At 42.1% G+C, this 24,703-nt stretch overlaps 1 protein-coding gene across 2 annotated transcripts in view; it reads left to right on the top strand.

The window, feature by feature from the left end:
• LOC140739183 (protein Shroom1-like) overlaps positions 1 to 24,703 on the top strand; it is a 64,912-nt gene that overhangs the window by 16,315 nt on the left and 23,894 nt on the right. For both annotated transcript variants that reach the window (XM_073067230.1, XM_073067229.1), the window contains exons 2-6: positions 3,201 to 5,720; positions 7,431 to 7,498; positions 9,286 to 9,966; positions 21,661 to 22,155; positions 23,660 to 23,789. In XM_073067230.1, coding sequence (XP_072923331.1) covers positions 3,282 to 5,720; positions 7,431 to 7,498; positions 9,286 to 9,966; positions 21,661 to 22,155; positions 23,660 to 23,789 — 3,813 coding nt within the window. In that variant the 5' untranslated portion in view covers positions 3,201 to 3,281. The remainder of the gene's footprint in view (positions 1 to 3,200; positions 5,721 to 7,430; positions 7,499 to 9,285; positions 9,967 to 21,660; positions 22,156 to 23,659; positions 23,790 to 24,703) is intronic.

Here is a 24,703-nt window from a genome sequence, read left to right as displayed (position 1 = left end):
ATAGATTTAAACATAGTAGGGAAATTAAGGGTTATGGGGAAAAGGCAGGTAGATGGCGCTGAGTTTATGGACAGATCAGCCATGATCTTACTGAATGGCAGGGCAGGCTCAATGGGCCAGATGGCCTACTCCTGCTCCTATTTTTTATGTTCTTATGTCCCGTCAGCCAACATTTAGACCATAGTCGTCCATACCCCTCCCATCTGTGGACTTTCTCTTAGATGTTGAAATCAAACTCACATCCAAAATTTTCCCTGACAACTCATTCCACACTCTTACCATCCTCTGAGTGAAGTTCCCCCTCACGTTCCCTTCAAGTAGTTCACTTTTTTCCCTGGGCCTATGACCCCTAATTCTAGTCTCATTGGGAAAAAGCCTGCTTGCAAGCCTGGTAGCATTGTGGGTGGCACAACCCTATTACAACTCGGGGTGCCAGAGGCCAGAGTTCAATTCCAACGTTATCTGTAAGGAATCTGTTTGCCTTCCCCACATATGGGTTTTCTCCAAGTCCTCCAGTTTCGGCCCACATTCCAAAGGTGTACTGGTTAGTAGGTTAATTGGTCATTGTAAATTCTTCTGTGATGGCCGGGCGGCACAGCTCAAAGGACCGGAAGGGCCTATTCCGTGCTGCGTCTCAATCATAAATAAGATGAAATTTAGGGTTGTATATGACCATGTATAAGTATTTCAGTAATAAATTAATTTTGAACTCTGATATGAGTAGGGCCAAGGAGATGCATCTGCTACAGACCTGTTTTGGCAGTAGGTGAAGTGCAGTGGGTTGTGGTTGTCTGGGAAGCAGGCCACAATTAGCATTTCAAAACACTTCATGACGGAGGATGTCAGAGCCGCAGGGTGGAAGTCATTAAGGCATGTTATCTTGTTTTTCTTGGGTTTCGGGGAAAATAGTGACTTTTCATAAAGCAGGTGGGAACCTGAGATTGAAGCAGGGAGGTGTTAAAAATGTCTGCAGATACCTTCTGGAAATAACTTCTCATCTTGCTCAGTTTTCCACACTGACCTTTGACCTCCTCTGTACTAAGGATCCCACAAACAGCAATGACTTAATTCCCATGGGTCAAAGTGCCATTGCCATTGCTGGTGACTGTCCAGCAAGTGGTAGTGGTTGTGAAATACACAGGTTAGTTTTTAACATTCATTAAAAGGGGAATAAATCAGAGAACAATTCTTGGGTATGGATGACCCAATTTGTTGACTTTTATCGATGTCTGATTAGTCATTAGCTCTAAATGTACAACAGAGATCCCGGATGTCCAACTTCAAGGTAGATGTTTGCTGTTGTTACAAAGCAAGCTGGAAAAAGAATTGTGAGGAGGCAGTGTTTCTGCAGAAGAGGTGGAGCAAGGCAAGAGGTGACATGGAGCAATGTGTGGATAGATGTGAGGTTACACTCTGGGAAAGGAGAACACATTTTAAATGGTAAGAAGCCACGAAAGCTTGGTACACAGTTTGTGGGGCACAGGAAGTAAACACTCTTGCTCAGCAAGCAATCAGGAAGGTAAGTAGTGTACCAAAAGGGCGGAGCACAAAATAAAGGTTTTATTGAGATTGAACAGGCTGCCGTGAGACCTGATTTGCAATATTTTGTGCAGTTTGTTTTTGAGAAAAATTATTTGGGTCGGGTGTATGTCTTTGGAATTCCATAATCTAAAATACAGTGGGTGATGAGAAAAAGAAGTTAGTTCTCCTCAGATGGAGAGATGTTGCCCCACCCACTCATGCTCAATGGTTTAATGATATTATGTCCTGTTTAGACCTTTACTTCACTTCTCAATTCGGACATAAAGTTTCATAAGGTGTAGGGACCTTTTCTCGAATATTTTCATAACTCCTCTTTAGATTAAGTTTAACCTTTTTTTCTGTACCATAATCCCTAACTTTCAGTTTTTTTCCCCTGTAAGTTTTATGGTTTCTTTTTGATGGGAATTACATTATAGTTTTGGTAGTAGGCATTATATATATATATATATATATTTACAGCTCTGTGGGGTCGAATGCTCCGATTAATATTTTGTTTTACATATTCTAACGGTTGGCCTGGAGTTTGTAGTGGGAGGGTGGGGAGGATACTAACTTTATATGATTTTATTTTGGGTGCTGTTTCCTTATTGTTATGAATTATATATTTGATACATTTATGTTGCACCGTATTAATCTTCATTTTGTTGTTGGGTTTTTTGTTTGTAGTTGTTTTGTAGAAACGCATAAAAAATAATTTAAAAAAAAATGAATTTAAGGCTAAAAGTGAAAAATATTTGACACCAAGTGAGCGGCATGGTAGCATAGCAATTAGTGCAATGCTATTACAGCGCCACCTGTCTGTAAGAAGTTAGTAGTTCGTTCTCTCCGTGACTGCGTAGGTTTCCTCCGGACGCTCTGGTTTCCTCGCACACTGTGAAGGTGTGCGAGTTTGTAGGTTGAGTGATATAATTGGGCAGCTAGGATTTGTTGGGCTGTAAGGGTCTGTTACCATTTCATGTCTCTAATTAAACTAAACGTATCAGAGATTGAGGATCAGGCAGGAAACTGGATTTGAAATGCACGATCATATGGCAGAGGTGGCGAGAGTGTCTGTGAGGTCCGCTCCTAATTCTGATTCTTGGGTTTGGGGAAAAACCCACATCCTGTTGAGCAACTCTCCCTTGGACCATTTGATTTCTAAAGCTACACATAAAGGGAACCATTGCCAGAAATATTAGCATCTCATCATGTTAAATTTCTCAGTACAGCATATGTATAAATGATTTCCAGCTGCTGACATAAGTATCAGATTGACCATTATTATTACCACTGAGTCAGAAAGGTGTGGGTGTAATCCTATTTCATGACCTAACTTAGCCATTCCATTACTTCATTTATTTGACAGGTGCATGATACGATCCTACAAATTATATTTAAAATATCTCTCTCTATCTCTCTCTCTCTTTGTTCAGACTGATAGAACTATTCAAAGGTTCTGTTTTTGTCCTTTCCTCCATACCTCAGTCAACTAATAGCACTAGCAGCAGACAAATTAATCACTCATTAGTTTCATTTACTGCATTTAGAGTCTTGCTTTACGTAAAATTAATTGGTGCATTTACATACATGATAGCATTGAAAGTATTTTGGATTTTCTATCATTATAACCAAGTGCACAATCCCTTTCTTTGCGTTAACTGTAATAAATCTGCTTTCAGAAACATCCGAGACAAGAAGTTGGCTCTTTGATGCCTTACTTGATGAAGATGAAGATCCGACCATGGAACGACAGCTGAGGCATGGACAGGTTGAATCAGACAGGAGCTCCCAATGCTGCAAGGCACGCAGGTTACATGAAGCAATTCGGTCATCATTATGGCAAAGATGACTCTGGGTACGGCTCATTCTCAACTTCTTCCAGCACTCCAGAAAACGTGTCTCTTGTACACTGCGGCCACACACCCAGGCAGACAGGGACGGTCTCGCAGGGCTCTGATTCAGACAACCTGCAATGGACTGGCACAAAACCAATGCCTGTAGTCTGTAATGCTGCTGTTAAGGGCAATGAAGAGAAATCTGTCCTATCCCCAGAGAACGATAACAGCAATGGTCATGACAGAGAGTGTAATAGTTCAGCACCTCCTCTCCCACCACCTCGTGATGATAGTTTCCTTGCCATTCGACAACACGATAGTTTGGCCTATTACCATACCCGTCATGGACTGAGCCCACAAGATATGCTTCAGAGATCAACTGAGAACAGGACACCAAGGAGGGCTCTTGAAAATGATCATCAAAAAACATCAAGCCTGCCCTTGGAGAGACAGCTCTCTAATTTTGAACAAGCCTATTCCCAGACTGCCTTTTTCAACCCTTCGTTTAAGGATACTGGTTTTGTACCAGAGAAAGATAGTCAAACTGTTGAAGGTGCTGGAAATTTTTCTCCCAAAAGGATTGAGAAGGCACCTCTGAGCAACATAACTAACTCATCTTCTGGTATCGCATCCGGCTGTGTGGAATCACTGAAACTAAACCACTGCCTCCCACCGGCACACAAACAGAAACCCGTAATTGCTAGTCCTCACCATCCTGAGCTACCATCTCAGGTAACTTGCGTGAATGCACGCAGCCAAGAAACAGCACCAAATTTGCACTTCACCACCACATACCCACAAACGTCTACAGGGGACTCAAGGCCTGCCAAGGTGTTTCCAGGCTCTTCCTGTGCAATGAATCCTGAGGACACAAAAGGACAAAACCATGAGGTAGATTATAAATGCCACGTTGTTCAAGGATACAAAAGTAGAGAAAGATCCTTGAGTGTGGCAAGTACCAGACAATTATCACATCAGGTGCCTGGTCTGAATAATGGTGGCTATAATGGCCAGAGCTTCGGTGTATTTACCGAATATTCTCACATCCCAAAATCACACCTTGCCATGACAGCATCTGTTCCAGTAGGAGGGCAGTATAGTCAGAGGCAAATGAGAAACAGTACTGGCAGTGTAGGACATCGATTGGAAGTGGTCAATCGCGCAGAGCCAGGGAACGAGTCAAGCAGCCACAATCCAATCACTGCTGAAAATACCCCAATGTTGCATCACCTTGTCTCCAAAACCACAAATGCTGGGAGAGGCTCACTACTGAGTGCAAAACAAAAATCTCAGCTCTCCGGAGGCCAAAACGTCCTGCCAGGACAGTACGGAGGGAACCAAGATCTGTGCAGGACACTTGAGAACAAAATCACTCAGCTTCAAAAATGCAAAGGTTCCTCTCAGCTTATTGACCCCATTGAACTCAACCAATTGAATGAAGAATCTCCGGACACCTCCAGCTCATTGATCAGTTCTTCTAAAACTACTTATAGAAACCAAGTAAAGCATGCACAGTCGAAGGTTCTGAAGGAGACTTCCTTTAAACGTAGAGACCTCCAGCTTAGCTGGCCAAACCGAGCCAAACAAAAGCCCACCGGCAGGCCAGGCATTACACATTTCCATACAGGCTCATTGACTGACGCTCCTGGTGACCCAACAGCCGCATCTCCACCATCTCAAAGGTTGCATGAGAACCTGAGAGTCAAACCTCTGGATCCTCAGCACCCGGCCACCCGAACAGGGAACAGAAAAAAGCTGACTTTACAGATGAAGAAAATGTATTCTTCAGAGCCTGAAAAAATAAATCAGTTAGGTGTAGAGAGTAATTCAAGGAAGTGGGAACAGGCAAAATCTCTTGGGTTCCCTGATGTGCAGGGCAACAATGGCATTGTGACTTCAAGGAGACAACTCTTTGAATCAGGAAAATCTTCACAGGTGAATTTAAAGCAGATTCAGCACGAAGCGTTGGTCAACTACTTTGGCCGCAGGAGAAGTCTTAAACCCAGTGCCACAAAATTAGTTAGTGATCAGTGGCAGTTTTCAAAGCCTGTCCAGCACAAGAGGCTTTTGGAGAGCAACTGCTGTCAACATTCCAATTGCAACCCCATCCAAGGATCAAATATGTCCCAACATAATTCAGCCAAGAGAAATTGGGATAATTCCTCTGACATCTTGTCTGTCTGCAGTACTAGATCTCACAATCATCTCTTAAGCCAGTCAGTTGAGCTACAAAGCTTTCCAAAATGGACAACTACCTGCAATGTATCTGAAAAACTTGCCTCCACTGGCAATCTGCTGGACCAGCTAGACTTTGTTCATTTTGGTAGACGAGCACGGTCAAAGTCATTCCCATTGCCTCAGCAGGTATGTACCTAAAATAGAATAGTTAACTGCAGTAAGGCGTACCCATTTGTCTATGAAAGTCTACTGTGGGCTAATAGATGTGATTGCTACACTAGAGCAGGTGGTTTCCAAAGAATTACTGGGCATTTATGATTAGAATAGGAATGAGAAACGGAAGCACAGAAATGGATTATGAGAACTGTAGGAACTTGCAGGATAATTTAAGGATTATAAAACAAATGCAAAAAGAATCTTACATAACATGTAATTTTTTTTTAAAAACTTTCAGCAATTTCCATGTGTATTAAAGGACTCTTAAACTTTGAGAACCTTCTGTAAGTAAACAAAAAGGAATTGCTAGATTCTAAAGTTTTGGCTCTCAAGTTCTGTGTTAACCTGGTAAGGAGGATGAAGTTCTTATCCTTGCAGAGAAAATTTTGCATTGTCTTTTATGTTTCAACCACAGTATGGTCTGTATTCAATATGAATTAATAATGCATGTTATATTGGTGCTTATTCTGGTCTTTCTATCTTGATTCTATCTATTACATCCCTTTTCTCTCCTGTATGCCTTGAATTACCTTTTGCAAATCAAATTACTTGTTCTATGTTGTAACTACTCCAAATATGTTTTTTTCTAAACCTTATTTGCCTTTCCAGTTGATTTGGAGCTACCTTGCATTTCTGACCACAAGCTTTGGATTCTCATGCAAATAGAAGCATTCTCTCCACATCTGTCGTCTCCAAAGAATTCAGAGTTTTAATGACCTTTATCAGATCTTCTGTTTCCTAAAGAAGTAAAGCAAGTTATTCAACCTTCTTGATAGTTGCTACGTTTCCTTTCCTAGTGTCAGAGAGTAATACAGCATTGGTCCATGCTCCCTCAGCATCTTCCCTGCTAGTCCCAGTTGCCTGCATTTAGCACATAACCCTCCAAACCCCTCTCCTCTATGTACCTGTCCACATGCCTCTTAACTGTTCAATTGTACTTGTCTTGACCGTTTCCTCTGGCAGCTCATTCCAAATGCTCACAACTGTCTGGGTAAAGTAAATCATCTGTCAGGCATCTTTTAAATCGCTCCCTTATCTTCCATCTGTGCCCTCTGGTTTTGGACTCCCCAGCCCTAGGGGAAAGACGATGGCTGTCCACCTTATCTATGCCCCTCATGATTTTATAACATTTGATGAAGCTGTTTCTCAGTTTCTCATACTTTCTACTTCAATGTTTCTTTGTCCTTGATGAAATATAAGCAACGGAGCAGTGAAGCGAGCAAAGCAGCAGAAACCTTGGTTCAGTCGTGGTTGCCAGTGCTACCTGTGAGGAGTGTTCACATTTTTTTTCCTGTAGAACAACATACACAGAATGTTGAAGAAACTCAGCAAGTCAGCCAGCATCCGTGGAGAGAAATAAACAGTCGACGTTTCAGGCCAAGACATTCCTTCAGTATTTTGTGTGTATTGCTCAAGATCTGTAAGATCTCTTATATTTAAGGCGAGAGATAGTGCCTGGGAGGAATTGGTGGGAACATGATGAGAACAGGTTCCAGGGAAAACTAGAATGGATTGCTCTGTGAACTGGCATGAATCGATGGGCCAGATAGCCTCTTCTGTAATTCAGGAATGCATGGTTCTTACATCATGGCCTGATCCTGATTCTATATGTATTTAATGAACATCTTTTAAAATTTATTGAGAGCTCGAGATGATTTTAGAAGGATTTTTCTGTTGCAGAATGAGCTAGATCCTAAATTGGATATGGAATCGTTAAGGCAAATTGATAACAGCAACAGCCCTTCCAGGTGAGCAAAAAAAACCGTACCTTAAAGTTTCAGTGTCCAGACCTTAAGGTTCAACATTGTTGCCGAAATGAAGGAGATTGAACTCTGCCTCTCGCCTTAGCAAAGCCATCATGATCGGACCTCTGTTTCCACCCCGAATAACGTTGTCACACGGGAAGAAACCCCTCTGAGGATGGGAATAAGATGGTGCAATTCCTGATACGTGCTGCTATTGCAATAGGGAAAGGGCAGCCAGAAGATTAGGGATGCAAAAATAAATTGCATGTCTTTTCCCTTAGAGGACTTCCACAGGGCCCTTATTCCTGTTGTGGGTTATTGCAAGTTCTGAGACTGATATGTGTACTTTACCTCCACTGTCCCAATGCAAATGACAAGAACTACTGCAGACATGTTGTGAAGTAGACCACTGTCTATTTTCAGAGTTTGCCTGCAGAAGGCAGTAAGCAGGTAAATGCTAAGATCATTACCAACGCACAAAAATTACTGGAGGAACTCAGCAAGTCAGGCAGCATCTATGAATATAAACAGTCGATGTTTCAGACTGAGACCCTGAAAGATTGACTATTTATTCCCCTCCTTAGATACTGCCTGACTTGCTAAGTTCCTCCAGCATTTTGTGTGTGTGTGTGTGTGTGTGTGTGTGTGTGTGTGTGTGTGTGTGTGTGTGTGTGTGTGTGTGTGTGTGTGTGTGTGTGTGTTGCTTAAGATGTCCAGCATCTGGAGAATCTCTTATGTTTACTGTCATCTCCAAATTGCTTTCCACCCCAGCCATTCCAGCCATCCTGTTCAGTTCCTGGGAAGGGAAAGACGTTGAAGGAACATACTTTAACTCTTTGTTTTGATGTGGTTTTACAACATTGCCTAATGCTGATGAGTTTGTTAATTAGATTATTGAAGATGAAAAATGTGGGAAATGATCAAGTGATCAGACAGCTATTACGGAGAGAAGAGCAGAGTTAATAATTTCCCATCCTACCCTCCCCATCCCTCTTTCTCCCCCTCATGACTCATTGATTCATTGCAACTTTTTAAATGGAAGCGACATTTCCATGTGTTTAGAACGGGACTGAAATTCAAGCAATATATTGGGAATTTATTTACCACAGACCATCTGAATAAGCAGCCATAATTATAATTGTAAAATATCCATGCAGCAAAAAAATCCCTACTGAATAAACAAGAAAAATTATAACTCATTAACGTGATGACTGAAGCAGCAGAGATCCAGCAATGATCTCTCTTGTGATGTAATGATTTGTTCTGGGTTCGCGCCACTGCTATAACTTGGCTCATTATAAAAGAAGGAACTGCGTGCAGTTCCAGGTTCTTTCTGAAGTGAGGGAGCCCGTCATCTTGATGCACCACTAGACCTCATTTCTGGTGAGAATCTTTTTTTTATATTTTGAAGAGCTCCATTTCAAATTCAGCTTCACACTATTTTTCTTATAACCCCATCACTTGAAAAGCATTTGAGAATTTCTAGATGGAAATGTATTTTTTTGATGCTGTAGGTGTGCAGCCTTTGGGATTCACTGCAGTTTGAGTTCTGTGCCTTGTTCTGGGTGCTGTGATAGGGGGGATCCTGGGGCAATGGAGGGAATAGCCAAAGGTTGGTCATTTATTCCAGCCATTTTTGAGAATATTAATCAAAGTGCTTCAACTGTAGATTTATAAGGAAGGTGTGCATAGGTAATTCTAATCTGTTTTATTTGAGTCTTCTCAATGTTATGATTTGCGTCTTCTCAATCTGTTTTTGGATATCAATTTGAAATGTATTTTGTTGCCAGGCCCAGCACTGCCAGAATCAAGTCTGTAACTGAAGTAAGCGCTACTCGGAGACATAGTGAAAACAGACTTGCGAATGTGGTGCTCACCAAAAGCAGGTTTGAAAGACAGAGAGGGAAGTCATTGGATGAGCCAGAGTCAGCCAGTGGCAAACCCGCCACACGCCTGAGCAGGAGTACAGACCAGCTCTGCTGCTCGGCCGCTGATGGGGAATCGACTAAAGAGGACCATGCAGTGTCGGAGTTGAAAAGAGCACTTCTACCTCTGCCAGAGTTACCTTCTACCAAACAAAACTGGAGTAAATTGAGAAGGCACATCATTAGTTCACAAACCAGCCAGGATGAAACTACAGTTGTGTATGAGAGACGTTCCGACATGGCCAAGCCTCGTTCATTATCATACAGTGTGGAATCACTTCATCCTCTATCTCCCTCTCCACTCTCGCCACTCAGAAAGTCACAAGCATGGACTGATCCCCTTTCCTCCCCATCTGGCCAGGAAGATGACGTGTATTTTGAGGATCCCTCAGTGAAATCAGTAAGCAGTGGCTCAGATCTTTGCTTAGCCTCTGAAAACATTCATATACAATCCAACCCCTTACAACAGCATTCAAACACTGTATTTGAATCGTCACGAGAAACAGCAGCAAATACGGAAACTGGAGTAACTGAACTGACGACAAGGTAAAGCAACACTTCTTTTTAACTCAAAGTAAATCATTATCCTTCCTGTAAACATAGTTTTGTAATTTTTAAAAATGTTCTAATATTTGTATTTCCATTTGTATATAATATAATATATATAATGGTATATAATATTCCATTTGTATATAGATAGATAGATAGATAGATACTTTATTCATCCCCATGGGGAAATTCAACATTTTTTCCAATGTCCATTACACTTATTGTAGCAAAACTAATTACATATTATAATCTAATATTTCCATTTGTAAAATTCAAACGTCTTGTAACAGGGTTAGAACATTCCATCTTATTGTTAGAATGACCAGTTTTATTAAGCTAAAGTATTTAGGAAAAACGGACCAGAAGGAGATGGTCAAATTTCAAACCAGGTATTTTCACAAAGCGTAAGGATCTCCTGTATGGATTGTATAGAATGATTAGTTTTAGTTGTCACATGTACATCGGATCATCAAAAGATACAGTGAAATGAAATTTTGCGTCGGTGACCAACGCATTCCGGGGATGTTCTGACGGCACTTTGTAAGTGTCGCTGTGCTTCTTCAGCCAACATAGCATATGCCCACAACTTCGTAACCCTAACTTGTATATCTTTGGGATTTGGGAGGAAACTGGAGCACCTGCAGGAAATTTCAAACTCCTTACAGACAGCAAAGTGAATTAAATCCAATTCGGTGATTGTTGGTACTGTAGATTGTGGCACTAACCAATATGCTACTATAGTCTATGGGGGTGAATATAAGTTTCAAAGGTACATTTAATGTCAGAGAAATGTATACAATATACATCCTGAAATGCTTTCTCTTCGCAACCAATTCATGAAAACAGAGGAGTGCCCCAAAGAATGAACGACAGTTGAATGCTCGAACCTCAAAGCCCCCCCCCAGCTCCCCCCACCCCTCCCACGTGTAAGCAGCAGCAAGCACCAATCCCCCTCCCCCACCAACAAAAAAGTATCGGTGCCCCCTCACTGAGCACTCAAACATGCAGCAAAGCATCGATAAAGACACAGATTTGCAGTACCCCAAAGACTACTCGTTCACCCAGTATTCGACATGCCACAGGCTCTCTCTCCCTAATGAGGGAAAAAGAGGTGTCCCCATTTCACAGCGAGAGGGGAGACACACAAACAACTCACTGATTTACGATGTTAAAACTCCATTGAGTTGCTTTTTTCAAGCTCTGTGCTCAAAGAGCTGGGGTCTCTGGGCAACAGCCAGCAGCCAGCTTGCGGCTTTTGATCTTCCGTCTCTCTCGGCACACCGATTCCCCGCAGAGACACCAACCACGAGTCTGCCCACCTCCGGAGCCATGAAGTCCCGGAACTCTGAAGGTGAGCTGATCTTCTACCCGTGTCCTCGGTATCTTGAGTAACGGCCATTCGTGAGACCCCGAGAGCGGGTCCCACTCCTGCAAAGAACCGAAGTCAGTGTGTAACTCCAGGTCAGGGTCTTCAAAGGAACCCTGAAAGGGAAAAATAGAGATATTAGAAATGGAAATAGAACTGTTTCTGAAGATGCAAGCAAAGGAGTCGCCGCTAGGCCCCGTTAACTCCTTGGCTCCACCCACCAAATTTGATAAAGAGCGATCAAAGAAAGCTGAAAGGATCATAACAAGTACAGGTGCAGTGAATAGGAAAGCAAAGGAACAAAAAGGGGGCATGAGAAATGCAATGGCAAGAACATTGAGGGAATCTCAAATGTGTTTTGTACATTAAGATGGTAAGTGAAGCGAAAGAGAGGTTAATGAGAAACTTTAAAAGCATTCTATGTGTGCAAGCTGAAGACAAGAGAGAGTAGTAGTTAAGGAGAAAAAAATGGGATATATAGTGAGAAAATGGGATACATAGTCAGAAAAATATTCAGAAATTTAGCTGCTTTGAACCAGAATTATATTTATTATCACTGACCTATGTGACATGAAATTTATTGTTGCGTCACAGCAGTAAAGTGCACAGACACAAAAATAACTATAAATTACAAATATAAGTAAATGGTGCAGGGAAAATGGGAATAATGAGGTAGTGTTCATCGGTTCATGGACCATTTAGAAATCTGATGGCAGAGGGAAAATGGTTTTTCTGAATTGTAGGATGTGGATCTCCAGGCTCCTGAATCTCCTCCCCAGTGGAAGTAATGAGAGGTGATTTTGTTGTCAATCCCAAATTGTATGGATCCAAAGGTCCAGAAATTTAAAGAGAAAATACCTTAGGCCCTGACTATCATAGGCACAGTATAAGAACCAAAGGATAACTGACGTTGGTATTTGGTATTCAGTATTACTTACTGTTATCCACACCGCTGGCATTTAAAACAACAATGAATGTTCTACATCTCTTTCTGTCTTTGGACTCGCATATGTAGAAGGATCCTTAACGGTTTTGTTTTACCAATCAGAGTTGTTAGCCCTGAGCTAAATCACTGAACCTGGAGAACCGGTGGACCATTCTTAGTCTAGCCTCCAAAATAATAGATTACAGACCAGTCAGCTTAACATGAGGCTTTCTCCAAAGGGAACGTTTCTGTGTGACTGTATTAATCATTTCACAATTATGGGGTAATAAACGACAGCATGTATTTTTTTAAAGGGACGTTAGTGTCTGATTTAAAAATAGAAAATATGGAAATATTCAGCAAGTCAGGTAACGGGGAGAAGAACATAGTTAGCATTTCAGGTAAATAAAATTTCAATTAGGGACCTAGGAATGCCTGTTTATATCAGCACTTTATGGACAGGATGAGATAACATACAAGAATCTCAAGAAGAGGAGGTAGCCAGAATTGTAGAATTTTAGCTGTAGAAAAAAGTTAGTAAAATGGTGCTTGTTTTGATTGGACCAGAGAAGATTTAATTGAGGTATAAATAATCATTAGAATGCTAGTCTCAGTAAAGTGGAAGAACCTAGATTAGCAGACAGCAATGACCTGGATTTAAAGTAAATGGCAGAGGAATAAAGATGAGATGAGAATGTTTCTCACCCAGCGATAAGAATTTACTGCTAGGAATGGTCGGAGAGGCAGAAATCCTCAATGCATTTAAAAAGAACTTGGAAATGTTCCCACCTGCAAAGCTGATGACCAAGAACTGGAGAGCTGTGCTGAACTGGATAGCTTGTCTTCAGTCAGGGATGCAATAGCCTGCAAGACGTTCTCCTACACAGAAAAAAAAGCCACTTATTTATTTATTGAGATGCAGTGCGGAGTAGGTCCTTCGAGCCACACCACTCAGCAATCCCCGAATTTAATTCCAGCCTAATCATGGTCAATTTACAATGACCAGCTGGTAGATCTTTGAACTGTGGGAGGAAACCAGAGCACCTGGAGGAAATCCACGGAGTCACGGGGAGAAGGTACGGGCAGCGACAGGAATTGAACCCTCGTCGCCAGTACTGTAAAGCATTATGCTAACCACTAGGCTACCATGATTCCTCCAAACTAATAAAAATACAGGGAAATCTTGTGAAAATATCAAACTGTAGTCTTGACTTCAGAGTTGACAATAAGCTTTGGACCATGGATCTGAAAATTGTGCTATCAAAGTCTTTAAATTTTATGATTATTTACTAACTTATATACACTGAAGGAACTATTTTCAATTCCCTGGCTCTTTGTTTAAATTAAATACCTGTTTAAACTCGCCAATGGCCTGTTTGCTAAACTTAATTTAAACTTGCTGGGACTTGTTTTTCCTGCCATTTTACTCACCAGAACTCCACTTCCCATGATCCTTTTAAGCTCAGCAGGCTTCTGTTAATCATGCTCCTTTTAGACTGGGTTTGGATGAGAGAAAAGAATAGGAGACAGAGACCAATATAAAGAATTCATCTAAAAAGCACTTTGTCATTTTTAGTCCAATTAATTAGCAGTGACCATTAAGGTGTATGGTGTAAATTATCAATAGGACCTTTATGGTTTCGTTTCACATCACACCCAGAGGGATGTGATTATTATTAGTAAGCCCTCTGGGGTTTATTCATGACTGCAGCCTATTGGTCTTATTGAAGGCTGCACCTTGTTGCGTTTTGGATTACATATAATCCTATTGCTTTTATATTACTGTGTGCGCTGCTCACTTTATTTTGTGTGTCTCCTGCTGTCTTTCTTTCTTTCTTTGACCATCAGCCCGTGGGATTTATTTAACAGGAGAGTTTGTTTACCGGCTGAATCTGCATGGTTTACTTCTCTAGTGCGATGTGATGGTTTCATGAGATCATCGGAAACAGAGCAGGAAGAAGTCATATCGACTATTGAGTCTGCCCTGCCGCTCCATGAGTTCTTTGACATCCACTTTTCTGCTTTTGATCCCTAGTGCCTTGACCCTCCTGTGTTTTATATCTAGGCCTAAGTACTTGCACGGGGTTCTCGATAGTGTGTGCGGTTAAGGCAGGGAAATGATGGTAAGGTGAAGGAACCATGATTGACAAGAGATGTGGAACATCTAGTCAAGAGGAAGAAGGAAGCATACTTAAGGTTTAGGAAGCAAGGATCAAACAGGGCACTTGAAGTAGCCAGGAAAGAGCTTAAGAAGGGACTTAGGAGAGCTAGAAGGGGACATGAGAAGGAGTTGATTAATAGGATTCAGGAAAACCCTAAGGTGGACTACACGTACGTGAAGAACAGGAGGATTGATTAGAGTGAGGGTAGAACTGATCAAGGATAGAAGAGGAAAAGTCAGAGAAGGTAGGGGAGGTTCTTAATGAATTGTTGCTTCAGTATTCGCCATTGAGAGGGGCCATGATGAAGGTGAGGATGTGGTGTGTATGGATTTTAGTATGGCATTTGACAAGGTTCCCTATGGTTGGCTCATTCAGAAAGTCAAGAGCCGTGGGATCCAGGTAAATTAGGCTGCATGGTTTCAGAAGGCAGAGTTGATAGGAGATTGATGACAAGTGGTGTTTTGCAGGAATCTGTTCTGGGACACCTGCTTTTTGTGATATTTATAAGTGACTTGCATGAGGAAGTGGAAGAGTGAGTGTGTACATTTGCAGCTAACACAAAGTTCCTGGTGTTATGGGTAGCAAAGAAGGTTGTTGTAGGTTACTACGGAACATTAATTTGACGTAGAGCTAGGCTGCGAAGTGTCAGATGAGCTCTAATGGGAAAAAGTGTAAAATGATTCACTTGAGAAAGTTAAATTTGAAGGCAGAATATTGGGTTAATGGCAGGATTTTTAGCAATGTTGAGATCCATCGTTCTTTTAAAGTTCCAAACAATAGAAAATCTGCAGATGTTGGAAATTCCGAGCAACACACTCGGAGTGCTGGAGGAACTCAGCAGGCCAGGCAGCATCTATGGGAAATAAGTACCGTCGACGTTTTGGGCCAAAACCCTTTGGCAGGACTGGAGATAAAAAGTTGAGGAGAAGATTTGATAGGTGGGGAGAGGGGAGAGAGAGAAACACCAGGCAAAAGGTGAAACTTGGGGGGGGGTGGGGAGGGATGAAGCAAAGAGCTAGGAAGTTGATTGGTGAAAGAGACCTAAGGCTGTGGAAGAAAGAAGAAAGGGGGGGGAGTAGCACCAGGGGGAGGTGATGGGCGGGCAAAGAGATAACATGAGAGAGGAACAAGGGAATGGGAAATGATGAAAGGGGGGTGTGGTGGCATTACTGGAAGTTTGAGAAATCGACGTTCATGCCACCAGGTTGGAGGCTACCCAACCATAATACAAGGTGTTGTTCCTCCAACCTAAGTGTGGCCTTATTCTGACAGTGGAGGAGGCCATGGATGGACATATGGGAATGGGAAGTGGAATTAAAATGGGAGGCCACTGGGAGATCTTAGCGTAGGTGCTCAGCGAAGCAGTCTCCCATTCTATGTCGGGTCCACCGATATACAAGAGGCCACACTGTGAGCACTGAACACAGCATATGACCTCAAGAGACTCGCAGGTGAAGTGTCGCCTCACCTGGAAGGATTGTTTGGGGCTTTTAAAGTTGCTGCACTGGTTGATAGGGTGGTAAGTAAGGCATATGGTATTTTGGCTTTCATTAGTTGGGGGGCTGATTTCAAGAACCATGAGATGATGTTGCAGCTCTATAAAACTCTATAATGTTGCAGACCACACTTCAAGTATTGTGTTCAGTTCTGGTCGCCTCATTTATAGAACGTATGTGGAAGCTTTAGAGAGAGTGCAAAGGAGATTGACGATGATGCTTCTTGGATTAGAGAGCATGTCTGATGAAGAAAGGTTGAGAAAGCTAAGTTTTTTTTTCAGGCAAAGGAGCATAAAAGGTTACTTGATAGAGGTGCATAAGAGGCATTCATAGAATGATCATCCAGAAACATTTTCCCAAGAGGAATTGGCAAATATGAGAAGGCGTCATTGTAATGTGATTGGAGGAAAGTTTATGGGATGTCAGATATAGTTTTTTTTTAACAGAGGGTGGTGGGTACACAAAACACGCTGCCAGAGGTTGTGGCAGAAGCAGATAGATTAGAGATACTTAAGAGACTTCTGGATAGTCACATGGATGAAAGAAGAATGGAGGAATATGTAAGAGTAAAGTTTTAGATTGATCCTGGAGTAAGTTAAGAAGTTGGCACAACATCATGGGCCAAGGGGCCTGTATGGTACTGTTCTATTCTATGTCTACCTATCTCAAGCTTGAATACAGTCAGCACTGTTGTCCCTGAGGTAGAAAATATTCATTAATCTCAGAGAGAGGAAATCACTCTTCATCTCAGTTTTAAATGTTCTGTCCCTTATCCTTTGATATCTATTTTAGACCTCTGTAACTGCTGGCTGCAGATGTTGTTTATTATTGCCCTACATATTTATGGCTTCTGAGACACTTGTCCTAAGGACACAACAGAAATGTTGGAAGAACTCAATAGTCTAGCAGCATCTGTGGAATGAGAAATCTGATAACATTTCAAGTCAGCGACACTACTTGAGAAACAGGAGATTAGAAGGGAGCTGTGAGGAGGAGAAAGGTTTAAGACGAAGATCTGTGCAGAGATTGCTTAATATAAATCAGGTGACAAGGAGCATGAATACTGAATTAGCAAGGAATGTAAAAGACCAGTGTGAGAAGGAGTCATAAGCTTTGACGATTGACTCAATAAAGGACTGACCATCTATGCTGAAGATGGGAATTTGAAACTACAATAATGGTATAGGGCATCAAAATTGTCACAGATGTCAGTGGGAAGGGACTGGAGCAGAGGGGTGAGGATGGACCGAAGATAAGAAGAAATAACTTTGATAGGGCAAGATCGGTGTCTTCCAAGATGGTCCTACGTGTATGTAGGGTAGGAGGCTAAAGCAGGCATTGCACGGTGGGGCTACTATCAGGTTGGAAGCTGTGAAGGGAAGATGAAAATGTGATCTATGACGATTTGGGAGACAATGAGGCAATGTTGATTGATGGGATCATGATCCAAAGGAAGGTACGTGAATGAGTCTGAGAGCTGACACTTGGCCGCTGCAAGCTGGTGGCTGGTTCACCGTTGCCTGTGGGTAGGATAACAAGATCTGAACTGGTGTGCAGAGAGCTGAGTGCTGCATATTCAGAAGGTGGGGGGGGGGGGGCAGATTGGAGAGCATGATGGGAGTGGAGGAATCAAGGTGGTCAACGTCATATTAATAATTAATGATGAATAGATTAAGGGAGGAGGTGAGGCAGGAGGTAGGGGAGGGGTGGTGAGGACTTACTGATCCCCAGCGCTTCTAAAAAGGAGACATTGGTCCAGCAACACAGAGCAGCTTGGATCTTGGAGTGTGCAAGCTTCCTGTGATCAGAACAGTGGCCAGATTCCTTGGTTGTTTCTCACTTTGGGACATCCTGTGTATGTGAATTACTACTGTGTATTTCATATTTGTTTTCTAGCCATCTCCTTCTCAAGGATCTGTCAACTGTCTCTCCAGTAGACTGTTGAAGCAAGAGGAGCAGTGCAAGAACATTCTTGTAAAGTTCCTTTCCCACACATATTCTGCTTGCTTCTCAATTACAGCTATGGCCTTAAGGTGAGATGCCAGCACTAGGTGTTAGGAGTGGCAGGTAGAGAGGAGGAACTTTCCAAACCAACAGGAAGGCTTTACGTGGGTAGTCAAAACTGCCTGATGCATCACTAGCACCAACCCTGCCATTAAGGACTTATATACAGAGAGGTGCCAGCAACATCATGAAGGACTGCTTTGTGCACTGTTTGTCCCATTCCTGTCACGGAGGAGGCTACATCCAAGCCAGGACCACCAGATTCAAAAACAGTTACTTTTCCCAAGCAGTAAGGCTGATCTACACCCCCACCCACTTAGCCACCCCATCACCACTACTTTATCATTTCCTGTCAGAGTCACGTCTTTGGACAATTCACACCAGAGGGGCATAAAAATAGCTGCTTTTTAATTGGGGTGGCAATGGAGATTTCAAAGGCAGAAATTCACAGCGGGTTCTCCGAGTTGAGAAGCAACCAGTCAGCGAGAGGCATTGCGTTGAAGAGCTACCTTTTGTTCAAGATTTTAAAAGCAGAGCTTCGAGCCAGGAGAGGCTGATGATGGAGCAAAATAGCAGTCAACAAGATGAACTGCAACATAACCGGGGGTCAAAATCGAAAAGGGTGAATACAGGACTAGAGGTATTATATTTGAATGTTTACAGTAGAACAAGGCCGACATTCTTGTAGCATCACTGTTGTAGGCATCACTGAATCATGGCTGAAGTAGACTACAGCTGGGAGCTTAATGTCCAAGGATCCACATTGTATCAAAAGGAAGTCAGAGGGGATGGTCTGGCTCTGTTGGTGAAAAATGAAATTAGATCATTAGAAAGATGTGACATAGGGTTGGAGGGTGTTGAAACATTTTGGATAGAACTAAGGAATTTCAGGGGTAAAAATATCTTGGGAGTTATTTACAAACCCCCAAACAGAAGTAATGATGTGGCCTGCAAGTTACAACGGGAGGTAGAAAATGTATGCCAAAGGGCAATGTTACAATAGTCATGGGGGAGTTCAACATGCAGGTAGAATGGAAAAATCTGATTGGTGCGGGATTCCAAGGGGAGATTTTCTAGAATGCCTACGAGATAGCTTTTTAGGGGCCAAGAGCGGATCAGCTATTCTGGATTGGGTGTTGTGCAATGAAGCAGAATTGATTAGAGAGCTTAAGGTAAAAGAACCCTTAGGAGAAAATGATCATAATAAGATTAAATTCACCTTGAAATTTGAGAAGGAGAAGCTAAAGTCAGATGTATCAGTGTTACAGTGAAGGACATTACAGAGAGAGGAGTTGGCCAGACTTAGTTGGAAAAGAACACTGGCAGGGATGACAGCAGAGCAGCAATGGCTGGGATTTCTGGAAGTAATTCAGAAGTGACAGGATTTATACATCTCAAAGAGGAAGAACTTTTCTAAAGGCAAGATGACACAACTGTGGCTAATAAGGGAAGCCAACATAAAAGCCAAAGAGAGGGCATATAATAGAGCAAAAATTAGTGGAAAGTTAGAGGATTGGGAAGCTTTTAAAAACCAACAGAAGGTAACTAAAAAGTCATTAAGAAGATAAACATGGAATATGAAAGCAGGCTAACCAGTAATATTAAAGAGGATACCGGAAGTTTCTTCCAATACATAAAGTGTAAAAGAAAGGTGAGAGTGGATATCGGATTGCTGGAAAATGATGCTGGAGAGGTAGTAATGGGAGGCAAGGAAATGGCGAATGGACTGAATAAGTACTTTGTGTCAATCTTCACTGTGGAAGAGACTAGCAGTATGGTGGAAGTTCCACGTGTCAGGGGTCATGAAGGGTGTGAATTTACCATTACCAGAGAGAGGTTCTTGGGAAACTGAAAGAACTGAAGGTAGATAAATCACCTGGACCAGGTGGTGTACACCCCAGTGTTCTGAAAGAAGTGGCTAAAGAGATTGTGGAGGCATTGGTAATGATCTTTCAAGGATCACTAGATTCTGCAATGGTTCCAGAAGACCGGAAAATTGCCAGTGTTACTCTAGTCTTCAAGGATGGAGAGAGGCTGTAGAAAGGAACCTATAGGCCAGTTAGTCTCACTTCAGTGGTTGGGAAGATGCTGGGAGTCAATTGTTAAGGATGATTGGAAACACTTGGAGGCACGTGATAAAATAGGCCGTAGTCAACATGGTTTCTTCAAGGGAAAATCTTGAGGACAAGTCTGTTGGAATTCTTTGAAGAAATAACAAGCAGGATAGGCAAAGGAGAATTGGTTGATGTGTACTTGGATTTTCAGAAGGCCTTTGACAAGGTGCCACACATGACGCTGCTGAACAAGTTATGATCCCATTCTATTATAGGAAAGATACTAGCATGGACAGATCTGTGGCTGTTGGCAGGAGGCAAAGGGTGGGAATAAAGGGAGCCTTTTCAGGCTGGCTGCCGGTGAGTAATGATGGTCCACCGTGATCTGTGTTGGGACAAATTCAGTTTATTTTATGTGAATGATTTGGATGATGAAAATGTTGGCTTTGTTGCAAAGTTTGCTGACGCTACAAAGATAGGTGGAGGGGCAGGTAGTTTTGCAGAAATAGAGAGGCCACAGAAGGACTTAGTCAAATTAGGAGAATGGGCAAAGAAGTGGCAGATGGAATATAGTGTCAGGAAGTGTATGGTCATGCACCCTGGTATAAGAAAGGAAAGGGTTGACTATTTTTTAAATAGAGAAAATACAAAAAAATACTGAGGTGCAAAGGGATTTGGGAGTCCTTGTGCAGGATGCCCTAAAAGTTAATTTGCAGGTTGAGTGTGTGGTGTGGATGCAAATACGATGTTAGCATTCACTTCAAGAGGACTAGAACATAAACGCAAGGGTGTAATGTTGAGAATTTATATAGCACTGAAGAGGCCTTACTTGGAATATTGTGAGTAGTCCTGGACTCTTATCTTAGAAAGGATGTGCTGAATCTGGAGTGGGTTCAAAGGAGGTTCATGAAAATCATTCCAGGATTAAACAGCTTGTCATGTGAAGGGTATTTGATGGCTCTGGGCCTGTATTCACTGGAATTCCAAAGGAAGAGGGGTGACCTAATTGAAATCTATCGAATGGTGAAGGCCTTGACAGAGTGGATGTGGAGAGGATGATTCCTGTGGAGGGAATGTCTAAGACCAGAGGACAGAGCCTCAGAATAGAGGGGTGACCTTCCAGAACAGAGGTGAGGAGGAATTTCTTTAGCCAGAGACTACTAAACCTATGGAATTCGTTGCCACAGGCAGCTATTGTGGCCAAGTCTTTATGTGTATTTAAGGCAGAGCTTGATAGATTCTTGATTGACTGGGGCATGAAGGGATATGGGATAAAGGCAGGAGATTGGGGCTGAGAGGGAAAACGGACCAGTTAGGATGAAATGGCAGAGAAGACTTGATAGGCCAAATGGCTGAAATCTACTCCTATATCTTATGATCTCATGGTCTTTTATACAGACACTCCTGTGCCTAGCATCACTTTATTGACACACAATCAATCTGTATGTATAAACTATCTTATGTATTTGTATTCATTGTGTTTTTTATAATTGAGTTCTTTATCTTATTGTTTTATGTTTGTGCTCCATCAGATTCGGAGTAGCAATTGTTTCACTCTCCTTTACACTCGTGTACTGGAAGTGACACTAAATAATCTCGAAGTTCACCCTCCTTTTCACATCTGGTAATCTTTCCCAAGCTAACTTATCTTTTAAGTTTGACGTTATCTTTTTTTATTTTTCAGTGGAAAGAATTCACTAAAAACAATAAAATTTGTTCAGAAGAATCCCTCAGAAGTTGACGTGGAACATCACAGAAAGGATAGGACAGCGGACCTGGTTTCTCTATCTCTTTGTTCAAAGAGCAGTGTCGAGATGCCCTTGCCAGCCCCGATGGCAGATGTTGCAAAGAGTGAGGTCAAAGTTGAAAACACCAAGGCTGGAGTCCATCAAAGTAATGGAAACAAAACAACTGAGCAACTTTCGGCAAATCAGACAAACACCACTGTTCCACCGAGAATGAAGACAAAATCCCCTGATGACCTAAGAATGGAGAAACTGATTAAGGAAGTTATCGATGAAGATCAGTCACTAGCAGATATCTTGGATCCCAACCCCACCACGAAAACCATAATGGACCTTGTGGAAGTGTTGTTTCAGACTGATGCATTGGTGCTCGAGGCTTGTCAGAGGAGTGAGCAACTGTACAGCCAGGCAGCAGAGACAAATTTTAAACTAAAGTGAGTAGACTGAGCACACTGTCTTTGCTGGGGTGCTTGCAGGTGCTGCAGAGGCACGAGGGTGACGGATGAATGGAGTTTGGGATGAGTTGTGACACATAACAGCGTTGTGGATGGTCTCCAGTTAAGAGAGGGCAGAATGAATGGAACAGACCAGGACTGTAGTTGATGGAAAGCTTTCAGACCCACCACTGGCATTGATCTGTACGTTTGGACCAAAGAGAATAAGGCAAAACTATAAACTCATAACATTTGCTGTTACAATGCAGTTCTCTCTGATACTGGGGGGGGGGGGGGGGGTAGGAGTGGCAGGTAAAGAGAACAGGCTATCAAATCTCTTCTTGTCAAAAGTTTGAAAGTCACTTTTGGCCAAATGGATATAAAGTCAACATGAGAGAACTTCCTATAAAGAGTTTCTGTTTGGCTGTAGCGTAGTACTTTCCTGAGTAGTTCACTATCAAAGTTCGGGGCATCAGCTTTTTTTTGTTATCTAGAATCAGTTGTCATCAGAAACATTCTTGGGTCAGATAAAGAGCATGCAGCAGCGAGCCCTAACCGTTTTCCCCAGAAGGAGCCCTCTTTCTGCCTCTAAGAAACTTGATGATTCTTACACGATGGGTTCAGTTTTCTTTCCCAGGCTTGGGATCTGATAAAGAGAGCGAGCAGCTCAGTCAGGAGTCGCAACAGCAAAATATTTGATCACTGTTAACAGCTGGGCTTCACTACGTGCTGCTTTATCAAGCCAGGAAGCCGGCAGTTAATATTGTGTGGTGACAGACCAGTTCAATGATGTGATATCCAAGTTCAAGTTCACGTTCATTCAACCGTACAGCTAAATGAAACAACATTCACCGGGGACCAAGCTGCAAAACACAATACGTTACCACGCACACCATATAAAATAATAACGCAATAATATTAACAGATAAAACAGTGATTCAGTGCTGATGTTCCAGCATTTTGAGGCCTGTTGTCACACTGAAGATGATGTATAAATAAATGCAGGCTCTTGTTGATGTCCAGGGCACAGCCAATTGATTTATATTTTTAGAGAGAACAGTTGGATTACTTGTGTCCAATATTCTCAGAAAACTTCATATTCAGAAACCAGACTGAAAAGAACATTTTTGTGAGAGAAGGCCTTATGAGAGTTGTTAAGCCATATTATGTCAAAGCAGCAGATGAGTGATAATTGTAATCAATCCTAACTTTCATCTTTAAAATGTGGGAAAGAAGGAATTTACAAGGTAACCTAATAAATTGTGTTTGTACAATCAGCTGAGCAGCTCCTCCTACCCTCCCTCAATGTCAATCAGCACATTACTCTCATCCTTTCTTTCTCCTGCACTTCAACAGATCATAGCTCCATTACGTAAATGGAACTTGGCCTACAAGAATAGATTGATGGAAATAGGTGGGCTGTAGGCCAATCTGTTGTGTGCTGTTGATGTAAAATTCTGCAATGCTGGGAACATACTCTCTCTCTCTCCTGTTTCCCCATTAGAGAAAAGCAAGATATTCAATTCCCAGCCCTGCCAGAATTGGCCACTCAACCTAAGGTGCCAGTCAAAATTAATCCGAGGCAAGATGTCAACAAAGGAAGGGACTGTGCAAGTGATATCACGGAAAAAAAGGTGAGTTGTGCCCATCAATTTTCTTTGAAGAGTGTTCTGGAAGCAAGTTAAAGGCAAAATACTGTGCATCAGTTATAACAGGAAATGCTGGGAACAATCGGGAGGTTAGACAGCTTCTAGGAAGAGAAACAGTTAATTTTTCAGTTCAATGATCCATCATCAGAGGTAGCCGATTGACAACACTGGGGTCCCACGTGAATTACTGATCCATTTTCCACAGTGCATTCAGTCGTTTAAATTGTTGGTAGTGCTCCTAACTCTGAGTTGGTAGGTTCTAAGTTTCTCTCCACAGAACAGAGAGTTACTGTAAGTACAAAAGATGTATGTAGGCTGATAATCCAGTAATGAGTGATGTAGAGACAATGTACCAGAGATACAGGACATCAGTGAGACCATACTTGGAATATCGTGTACAGTTTTGGTTGGCAGGTTATAGGAAAAATATTACTAAAATTGATAGACTGTCAGGGCGCTGAAGCAGGGACCCAATTGCAGACCAAGTACTGTTCTTGAGTAGCAAATCCAGAGAGGCAACAAAGTCAGTGTCAAAGTTCAGGCGGAGATCAAAAGTTCTGGAGAAATCCAAAAACCAGAATTGGGAAACAGGCAGTCAATATTTGGACGGACAGAGTTCAGATACTGGAAAGGCTCAGGAAAACTCACAGGCACAATCTGACAACATACAGGTGAAAACACAGGACTAAAATACACTGAGCAATAAACAGAGAGGCAGATGATAGGTGGAGCACAATGAGACACAGGTGGCAGCAATACAAGTAATAATGAGAAACAGATGAGAGATGGAGTACTCAGTAATACAGGGGTTGGAATAGCGCAGGAGTGGGGACAGGAGAACATGGGGCGTGAAAACAAACAAGAGCACATGGCAATATAAAACCACAGAATGACAACTA

This window comes from Hemitrygon akajei, chromosome 15 (genome assembly GCF_048418815.1).
Source record: "Hemitrygon akajei chromosome 15, sHemAka1.3, whole genome shotgun sequence".
Classification (NCBI taxonomy): Eukaryota; Metazoa; Chordata; class Chondrichthyes; order Myliobatiformes; family Dasyatidae; genus Hemitrygon; species Hemitrygon akajei.
Note: the sequence above shows the minus strand (reverse complement) of the source record. Positions and strands in the feature narration are given on the sequence as shown.